This window comes from Pituophis catenifer, unplaced genomic scaffold (assembly GCF_029215685.1).
Source record: "Pituophis catenifer annectens isolate HBS135680 unplaced genomic scaffold, rPitCat1.0.hap2 SCAF_1, whole genome shotgun sequence".
Classification (NCBI taxonomy): Eukaryota; Metazoa; Chordata; class Lepidosauria; order Squamata; family Colubridae; genus Pituophis; species Pituophis catenifer.
In genome coordinates, this window is record NW_027256881.1 from 192,244,412 (window position 1) to 192,254,951 (window position 10,540).

The following is a 10,540-nucleotide window of genomic DNA, read 5'->3' on the forward strand; positions in this document are numbered from 1 at the left end:
CTGAAAGTATGTTATTTTCTTTTCTTTTCTTTTCTTTTCTTTTCTTTTCTTTTCTTTTCTTTTCTTTTCTTTTCTTTTCTTTTCTTTTCTTTTCTTTTGCGGCAGAAAGAACTGTGCAACATGATTCTTGATTGTTGTGCTCAGCAAAGAACATATGAAAAATTCTTTGGTTTGCTAGCTGGGGTGAGTTGCTACTTGTCATATCTATCTCCCTTGCCATTCCATACCCCTCACCATGCCTCTCGGTCTTCCATAAAGAGGGCTCATTTACAAAATTTTTCAATATCAGTTGGTAACTTTTTATTTATAACTTAGCTGAAATATTTGGAAAGATGAGGCAGATAGTGGCATCTTGATTTGCATGGTTTATTAACATTGCAAAATAGCACTAAATATTGAGGAAAAAAATAGCCTTTTCCCAGATGTTTTTTTTTTTTTAATATGGAACCATGAGGATGTGATTTCTGCATATGTCACTTCGAAGGAGATTCCTGTTTTTCAATATGATTCCCAAATTGTAGGCCTAGTAGCTACAATAACCATCAGCGCAATGCTTATTTGTGGCAGGCTTATCTTTGGGAATGAGGTCAAAAGGGAGAAGTAAAGCTAAAAGTAAGCCCAAAGAGGGTCTGTGCTGATGTAAGGGAAGCCAGCCTACCTAAGACAAGTGATTCCAGTGATGGTCTTTCCAGTGGTAATATACAGGTAGTCCTCGACTTACAACAGTTCATTTAGTGACCGTTCGAACTCCCCCATGGCACTGAAAATAGTGACTTATGATCATTTTCCACACTTACGACCATTGCAGCATCTCCATGGTCACGTGATTTACATTGAGATGCTTGACAACCGACTCATATTTATGATGGTTGCAGTGTTCAGGACCTTCTGACAAGCAAAGTCAGTGGAGAACCCAGATTCCCTTAACCACCATGTTACTAATTTAACAATTGCAGTGATTTGTTTAACAAATGTGGCAAGAAAAGTAAAAAAATGGGACAAATTGACTTAACAAATTTCTCACTGAACAATGTAAATTTTGGGCTCAATTGTGGCCGTAAGTTGAGGACTATAACTGTGAAAGCTGAACACTGAGGTAGAGTGAGAGAAAGAACATAGACGTCATCTAATTGTCTATTTGAAGAGAGTGGGGAGAAACATCAGTCCCAAACCAAATACTGATTGTTTCCTTGGGGTGACAGTCAGCAAGCCAAAACTGAGGTACGTGGGGATGTGCAGAGATGATGGCCTAGAAATGTTCCTTTGCCTGGCAATGTTGAAGGAAGTAGAAACGGAAGGCAATGGAAAAGATGGGTGGATAGAACAAGATCACTGGAATGCCCTTTCTGCTCCCCAGAATTCTCCAGCTAACTATTAGTTAAATTGTCTTCTTTTTATGTTTAGTTGTCTTTAGAACCAAACTAGTATTGGAAAAAAACCCAGTATGGTAGTCGTCGACTTACGACTGGTCACTTAATGACTGTTCAAAATTATGAGGGACTCACCCCCCAAAATACTTATGACTCTGTTCCAATATTCTAATGGCCAGCCCTCCCATCCTTCACACGGTCATATGACCGCTTTTGGGGTGCTTAGCATCCTACCGACAACTATTGGCATCGTCCCATGCTTACATGACAGCAATTTACAACTTAGCCCTGGTAGCGCAGTGGTTAGATTGCACTATTGCATGCTAACTCTGCCCCTAGACAGAAGTTCAATCCTGATCAGCTCAAGGTTGATTCAGCCTTCCATCCTTTCAAGACTGGTAAAATGAGGACCCAGATTGTTGGGGGCCATATACTGACTCTGCAAACCGCTCAAAGAGTGCTGTAAAACAGTGTGGGTCGGTATATAAGTTTAAATGCTATTGCTATTTTCCCTGAAAACCAGCATTTTCTTCCAGTTTTTGGCAAAAAGGCCCCTAGCAAACAATGAGTCTGCTTAATGACTGTGGTGTTTGTTAAGACCACAGACTCACTTCACTGCAGTGATTCGCTTAATGACTGCAGCAAAAAAATGGTCATAAAATCAGTTCAATCCTGTGGGTGACCCACTTTACAATTGTCATGACTTTGGACAGCAATGGGCAGGCTCCATTATGGTCATAAGTCGAGGTCTATCTGTGATTTTCCTTTTTAATTTTCTTCGTCTGTTTAGTCCTAGCACCCTGCTGAAATCAGGGTTTTTTTTTCCTCATTCTATTTTCTTCACTGTGTTTTTATTTTTTACTTAGCGCTTCTGTATGTTGAAAAAAGAATACATGGAGTCATTTGAAGCAATTTTCAAAGAGCAGTATGATACCATACATCGGTTGGAAACAAACAAGTTGAGGAATGTTGCCAAAATGTTTGCTCATCTTTTATACACAGATTCACTTCCATGGAGTGTATGTAGCCAACATTTGTAGCTTTGACTATACATTTGGTTTTTGATAAGGGGGGGAGGGTTGGGTTTTTTTTTTTTGGAACCTACAGATGTAAATGGAATTAGTTCAAATACATGTTGAGAGTGAAGAATCACATTGATTTTTCAGTCTGGCAAGGGACATGAGTGCTTTGAAAGAGAGAATTTCTTTAATTTAAGAAAAATATAGATAGTTTGCTCGGAATCCAGACTTGGCTTAATTGATAATGTGAATGTGTTTTTGTAAGATGGCCATTCCTTTAGCAAATATTTATCGCAAGGAATATGCTACCATTCAAGGATTATCAAAAATGCCTTAGGGAACAAAGGAAAATTAGTTTATTTTAAAAAGGAAAATAATATTTGGCATTTACTTATCCCTTCTATTTGTAGGTCCTTGAATGCATATCTCTAAGTGAAGAAACGACAACATCATCCAGTAGGATTTTTGTTAAAATATTCTTCCAAGAGCTTAGTGAATATATGGGACTTCCTAATCTTAATGCGAGGTTGAAAGATGAGTAAGTAACAAATCATATTATACATTATTTTTTTAATTCCTTTTTTATGACTGTTTATATTCTTATCAGATTTGTAAACATTGAAGTTGATAAGTAACACACAGTTGTCAGAGGGAGTTAACATATTTTAATAAAAGGTAAAATCTCCCTTAAAGTCTTAATAACCTACATGGATATGTCCATGTTGTTTTCTTTGATTACATAGTGGAAAGAGTTTGACATTGCCTTCTTGTGGGATTTTGTTTTCAACTTTCAATTTGTGTATAACATCTTTTGAAATTTCTCATGTTCTCCCATCCAGGTATTAAACCTGCTTATCTTTATTGAGACCAGCAAAGGCACTGTTTCCCAAATTTATCAGTTTTAAGATATATGGACTTCAATTCCCAGGATGGGGAAATTTTGGGGAGTTGAAGTCCACAGATCGTAAGGTTTCTGAAGTTGAGAAACATCGAGCTTCAATAAAAATAAATGATGTCACCTGCTGTGTTATAATATTGTGGTAGTAAGAGTAACTCAACCTGCGTAATATAGATTCCAGTTTTTTAAAAAAGTTACTTTTGCTTCTCTTCTGACTCTTTCCCCCATTCATATTTTGAAGGGAGAAGGGTTGTCCCCACTTTTCCCCTCAACTGTCATATTCTGTTTCAGGCCAAATCTGCCATCTCCATTCATCACCATTAATCCTTTTGTTTCCTTATTGGATAGCTGTTGTAATTCTTGCATGGTACCACATAGGGGCATGGGGCATCTCTGCTTCCCAGGGCCATACTTTCTGTCATTACTTGCCTTAAAGCTTTATGTACTGAATTTTTAAAAATTCTTTCTATTCCTTCGGAATGTATGCTCTCAGTAGACCGTATATTTATTGAAAAAGATTACTTTTTCAGTAGGATTTTGAATTTAATAAGATACAAATTTCTATAGTTGCAAATCTTGTGTAAATTAAGCTGATTGTTTTAAATATTTCTAAACTGGGATCAAAATATGTTTGTGTGCAGCATTTGAAATTCTCAGTCTTAGGAATGATTGCTATGTTTGGTTTTTAACAGAACCCTGCTACCGTTCTTTGAAGGATTATTACCACGAGATAATCCAAGAAATACTAGATTTGCAATCAATTTCTTCACTTCAATTGGCCTTGGAGGACTGACGTAAGGAAAAAAAAAATTTTTTTTAATTTATATATGTACATGCATCTTTAAATAGTTCCTGTGAATCTGTCCCATAATAGGATCAGATGATGTATAGATAGATTTTGGTTCTGACCATATGTACTGTATGTTAGGGAGTGAAAATATATTCAAACTTTGCCTCTGATGTCCCCAGGCTATCCATAGGAGGCAAAATGCATAAGAAAGGCCTATAATTTGAAACCCATCTGTGCACAACTCTGTGAGATCAATATTGCGACAAATCTGACAATTCAACATTTTATGTTGGTCTTCATGTGTTGGTTCTGCTTAAACACTCTTTCTAATGCGGGCAACTTTTTAATCATTGAAGGCTGCTTATCTTGTGTTTTTTTTTTCAATGCTCAATATCATACTAGGAGCAGGGAGGAATTGCAATTTTCTGCAGGTTTTATTCTGAGCCGGTACTAATGTTGCTCTAAAATTTAAAGACAAAGCATTAAAGTTCTCAAAGACTAAAATACCGGGGGAGGTGGGGGGAACCTCACTGCTAATTCTGTGTTACCAGCGTTACTTAGAGATGCATTCTCACCAAACATGAGCCTAAGGAGAAGGTATCACCCAAGCCAATTTACATGTTGACATTGACTCCACAATCTGAACAAGAAATTTAATTCTGGATAGAATTGGGTTGACAGTGATTAGTAAAGTAATTCCTTATCAATTCAATGAGATTCTTTAAGTAAGGCTACATTCAGAAATACAAGACCGGGTACAACTCAACAAACACTAAGTTATTTATATATCTTCTATTTTGTTAAATTTGTTTAAATAGTGACGAATTACGGGAACACCTGAAAAATGCACCTAAAATAATAATGACGCAGAAACAAGATGTGGAGTCATCTGATTCATCTTCAGAATCAGGGACATCTGATTCGGATGATGATTCCAGCAGCAGTGAGACCTCAGGATCCTCCAGTGGGAGTGAATCTACTTCCGACAGTACGGACAGCAGTGACTCAGGTAAAATTCTGCCTTCAGTCCATCAGTTTCTTTTAGCAATGGGCCATTTGTTCATGCAGACTGCCTTTTTTGCTTGAAGGTAATTTTAGATGTCTAAAATCTGCAAACATTGCAGAGTAATAAATTGCCTGACTAAAAATGTAATGGATGGTGCATATAAATCTTTTAAGAAACATCAAGAAGGGTTTAGGTAGAAATGTTATGCCATAAAATGGTTTAATATTCTGGAACTATGGAATGAGATTAGCCAGACTACCTCTTTGAAGCCTGTCCTATCACCCTCACCTCGGTTAAACGATTATGAGTTTTCACATGTCAGATTTTTTAATTTTGAAGTATGAAATGCATATGGAAGCAAAATGTCTTGAAAAAACATTTATTTTCTTAAAAAAAAAAAAACCACAAAGGCAGGGAGGGGAAAGTGAAGACTGATGTGACATTGACAACATGAAGTAGCTTGCTCACGTAGTAGAATCTTCACGTGTTTACAGTAAGTCATTGAGTCATTTCATTTGGGTTTATCCCCAACCAAAAATACAAGTAGTCCTTGAGTTACAACCACTTTTTCAGCAACTGTTGAAAGTATGGTGCTAAACAAGTGGTACTTAGGACTGGTTCTCTGACTTCTAGCCATTTTAGTGTCTTCCCAATGATCATGTTTTCCAATATTCCTGTTGGCTTCCCACAAGCAGAGTCAATGGGGAAGCCAGTTGGAAGTTACAGTCACATAAGATCCTTACCTAGCAACCTTTGAAGTCCTCTGTTAGTGACAGCAATTGGGACTGCCATCACTAAGTAATGAGGTCATGTGACATGACCACATTGCTTAGTGAGGCAATTCTTATCCCAATTCCCATTGTAACCTGAGGACTATGTGTAAGTATTTTTGGAATTACAACCTTACTAAACTTTGTTAAAATAGTTACCTGGAGAGAAAATTCTGATATGATCGATTCTCTTGATTTTGTTCCCACAATTGCAGATTTATTGCAGTCTGAAATTCACTTCATTTTCATTATCTTTAAAAACACTCTCTCACACACAAAAAAGTAATAATGTATTTAGGGATTATGCAAAAGAAATACATTCAACATTTTAAGCTGTTTTGTGTTGAGATACGAATCTGCTAAAGTATGCACAATGTATGCACAATGCACATGGTGAAGCCCCTCAGGCATTGCTAAAACAGAAAAGCTTTATTTTATTTGCCTCTCTTATTAATTAAAGATGTGATATGCAGTTCTTTTTGGCATACATATGTGGCTCTGTAAAAAATATTAATAGTTATTCTTAGATTAATGTAATGAAGCCTAGTGCAATGCAGCCTCTTTTACATTTTATTACATATTATCCTGCTTTGCTAAGATTTATTACCGGATAGCATGGTACTTGAACATTTCCATTTTATATTTACTTTTTTTTTTTTCAAGTTTTTAAAAAATATATAATGAATTTGTTACTTTGCTGGTAGACCATTTCAGAGTGTCGAGCTTGCCTGGTAAACCAGATAGAATCACAACTAGATGAGCTAGTTTTATTGTAATTTGTAAAGCTGCATTGATAGACTCTTGCAAGTTTGAAAATACTTCCCCCCCCCATCTCCTTTATCGCCCAAGAAACTGGGAGGGTCCCTTCTGAACCTCTTGTCTTGTTCACTATGCAACTGCAGGCTATGCTGTCTCTTATCTGATCATTCCCTAGGCAGCATTTCTTTGCTTCATCTCCCAAGGACTTTGTCACATTTGATTACATGGAGCATATCTGCAGTTAATTGTGGGAGCAGCTGATAGCCCAGCATGAGTTTCTGCACTGAAAGAGCCTTTTAAAAAATTAGCTATATGGATGAGGTTAAGGGCAAAAATACAGATAGTCCTCAATTTACAATGTCAATCCCTGTTCCCGTTGTTAACTAAATCCCTAGGTAACTTCCTGCTAGTTTCCCATGACCAAACTCTGTGGGGAGAGGCATGGCACTGGACATGGGAAGATATAGGAGATGCACAAGAAATGCAATGCAGGTCAGGGAGTCTATGAGGGAGTATGCAAAAAGGCATGGGTTATAAAGGGTGCGAGGTGTGAAGAATTATGCAAGAGGCATGATGTGGGTCAGGTACGGTGAAGATGTATGTGAGGGATGGCACAGGTCATGGAGAAGGTGCAAGAGACATAGCACGGGTCAGGGAGTGTACATGAGGATACTAGGGTTGCACAAGCAGCCCAGGTCAGGGAGAGTGTGTGGGTGTAAGGGAGGACACAGTGCAGGTTGGAGAGGGTGTATGAGAGGGGTTGTAAGTAGCATACATCAGGGAGGACTGCATAAACAGGTGCACAAGGGCGCAGGTCTGGAAGGGTGCACAAGGGAAAGGGTGCAAGGGGATGCACAAGGGAGTTGTGGCAAGGGTTCAGGGAGGGTGCATGAGAGAGAGTAAGGGGCTGGCACAGCATGACTGCTTGAGGAAGGTGTACAGGTGTGGGAGACTTAGTCCAGCAACTTGCAGCCTTCCTTGCCAGCTTCCCTGCCAAGTGAAGATTGGCCAAGTACCCAGATCACAATCACATGACTGAGGAAGTTCTGGGGTGTCTGAACCTCCAAGGATTGTTCATAACCACCATTCATTGAGTGCTGCTTTAACTTTGAACAGTCACTGAATGAATGGTCGTAGGTCAAGGATGACCAGTATTTTAATTCACCTGGCCTCCTATGTTTGCCCAAGCTGCTCCCTGCTTCCCCCAGCCTCTCTACACTCTGGCAGCACCATTGCCTGCTTCCCTCAAGCTCCCTTGGCTCCCTTGCTTCCTCCACCTGTCCTCTAATTGTGCAGTCCCATGCTTCTCTGGTCTCCCTTCAGTTGCCCAGCATGGCACTCTCTCCCAGCCTCCATTCTAGCATGACCTGCACCAGGCCTCCCAGGACCTCTCCCAGCCCCCTCTACCTCCTGTATCCCCCTAGAGCACTCTGCCCTCCTTACCTGGGACTCCTGCTGTTCCCAGTTAACAATTTGTGCATCTTGGGAGTACGATGGCCAAAGGGACTTCTGGGATCGTTGGTGCTAAGTGATATGGTTACATAAAATTGCACCCCTCACTTAGCAATGGCAGTCCTGGTCCCAATTGCCATCGTGAACCAAGGACATGTATAGCTCATTTTTTAAACTCAGTTTAGAACTTGCATGTCTGTATTAGTATTAAAAAAGAGCTCCATGCATTCACTATTCCTTTAATATGCTTTTCTTATTGAATAGGAATGTCAAATTGCCTGGTAGGCTTTCTAGCTTTCATATAAAACATTTTTTATAGTGTAACAGTGTTAATTTTTTGCAGAAAAAAGCAATAGATTTACAACACCCTACAGCATAGAAATGTTTTATATGTAAATTTTCTTGGGTAAAAGGCCACTTGCATTAAATAGTTATTTTAAGTTATGGATGTGAAGCCGTGTAGTTGGGCCGGAGACTGGAAACAACAAAATGTTGAAGGAATAAAAGGATTATTTGTTGTTCATGTTAAATAGATTTTTTTTTTTTTTGGCATACCTGCATCTTGGTAGAAAATCAAAACACAGATGGTACTAAAATGGCAAGATTTTAATTGAATTGAATGGCGTTATAGATGTTGGGGTCCATTGGTCATATTTCCTAATCTGTGAATTTTACACACACAAATGTCAAATTTCAAAATCAATAATAATGAAATGAAAGTTGGCATTTCTGAGAGAAATGCAGATGGTGTGCATTTCCTGGGAAGTAAACAGAAAAGCTTCTGATAATAATTCATGCCATGAAATGGCTCATATGGCCTCCCAAGGTGAGCAGAAACATTTCAGATTATGGCGGTGAGATATCACATTTCTCTCTCTCTGGTATTATTCTCCATTTCTTTAGAGTAATTAATCAGACTTTTCTTACATATTCCATCTTGGGAGTTTTGAATACAAGCAACATGGTTTGACAAATTAAAATTTTAATTTTAGAGTGAAAGCCTTCGTTTTTTTTTCTTTCAGATAAGAAAAAGTCTCAAAAGAAGAAAAATGCGGATAAAGGTACCCAGAGAAAACAAGGGAATAAGAAGAAGAAACTTGAAAAGGAAAAAGAATGGAGGTGGCCCGAGAGGGAAAATGGTGCTGCAAGAAACTCGGAGAGGAATGCTGACAAAAGCTCCAGTAGAAAAGACGAAGCATCTTATGATAGAGATTATTCCAGTGATAGAAATAATTCCTGGAGTGGAAAGGAGAGGAACCGAGAAAAAAATGTACTTTTAGACAGCAAAACCAGCCATTCTAAAAAGAGAAAAGAAGGAAGACCTTCTTTTTCTGAGGATGAAGAGAGGGACAGGCACCATAAAAGGGACAGCAAGCTCCACAGAGAGAAGAAGGATAGATCTAAGTCCAGAGAGAGATCTCACCATTATCCCAGCCCCAGAGAGTTTGAGGAAAACAGCCAATATTCAAACCAGTTTAAAGAGATAAGGAAAGACGAAACCAGGAGAAGGCACAGAAATGCTTCCCCATCCAGGCACAAGTGAATCATGACTTTTCAATACCGCCTTGCCATTTGAACTGTCTTTTTACAACTTGCTACACATTTTTAAAAGAGAAACCCTTTGTACAAAATACTTCCAAACAGTAATGACTCTTCGAATCGCTGTTAATTGTTGGAGCTTTCCCCTAAGCTGCTGCTTAAAAGACTTTGAATCCAAGAGGAATCAAAGCCCAGTAAAACAGTTAAACATTGCTTTCAATGGGATATTAGTATGCTGTAAATATTTATTCTTTGAATTTTATTTGTGTTCTCTGGAAATGCTAAACATTCCTTCCTTTTCATTTTTGAATTTTAGATTTCAGCATATATTAAAGTTTCATTTCAGAAATAACATTTGTGGGTTTTTTTTTGTGAATTACAGATTAAAGGGCAGTCTTTTAAATTCGACAATGAAAAATAGATCAGTGTTTGGAAATGAAAGCTTTACCAATATCTATCATGGTTTATTTGTCACATTCAATGCCATATATGCTTGAGACAAGCCCATCCCTAAATAAGCATGATCCTTGACTTTTTGACCCAATGATATGATAACATGCCATATGCCAGGGTGTCAAACATAAGGCCTGCGGGCCGGATCCGGCCCGTGGGGCCGTCCTGGAAAATGTAAGGGGCTGGCCCGCATCACTTCGGCCCGGTCTACCAATATGAAGAGGTGCCAATGCCAGCAGTTTGGGGAGTGGCGTCAAGCTGGCCACACCCACCCAATCAACCATGCCCAACCGGCCATCCAAGGTCAACCACAGCCCTGATGCGACCCGCAATAAAATTGAGTTTGAAACCCCTACCGTATGCGGACAAGGCTGATTAATCATATACTCTAGATGGAAAGCAGTTGTTAATAAACAATAGTAATAAGTTGATCCTTATGGCTGTAAATTTAATAAAATCTAAATTTACAAAATTTAATTGTAAA

At 38.6% G+C, this 10,540-nt stretch overlaps 1 protein-coding gene across 3 annotated transcripts in view; it reads left to right on the forward strand.

The window, feature by feature from the left end:
* CWC22 (CWC22 spliceosome associated protein homolog) overlaps positions 1-9,955 on the forward strand; it is a 47,830-nt gene extending 37,875 nt beyond the window's left edge. For all 3 annotated transcript variants that reach the window (XM_070952406.1, XM_070953190.1, XM_070953986.1), the window contains 6 exons: positions 106-183; positions 2,237-2,389; positions 2,800-2,927; positions 3,980-4,081; positions 4,896-5,086; positions 9,087-9,955. In XM_070952406.1, coding sequence (XP_070808507.1) covers positions 106-183; positions 2,237-2,389; positions 2,800-2,927; positions 3,980-4,081; positions 4,896-5,086; positions 9,087-9,607 — 1,173 coding nt within the window. In that variant the 3' untranslated portion in view covers positions 9,608-9,955. The remainder of the gene's footprint in view (positions 1-105; positions 184-2,236; positions 2,390-2,799; positions 2,928-3,979; positions 4,082-4,895; positions 5,087-9,086) is intronic.
* Positions 9,956-10,540: the final 585 nt, after the last annotated feature.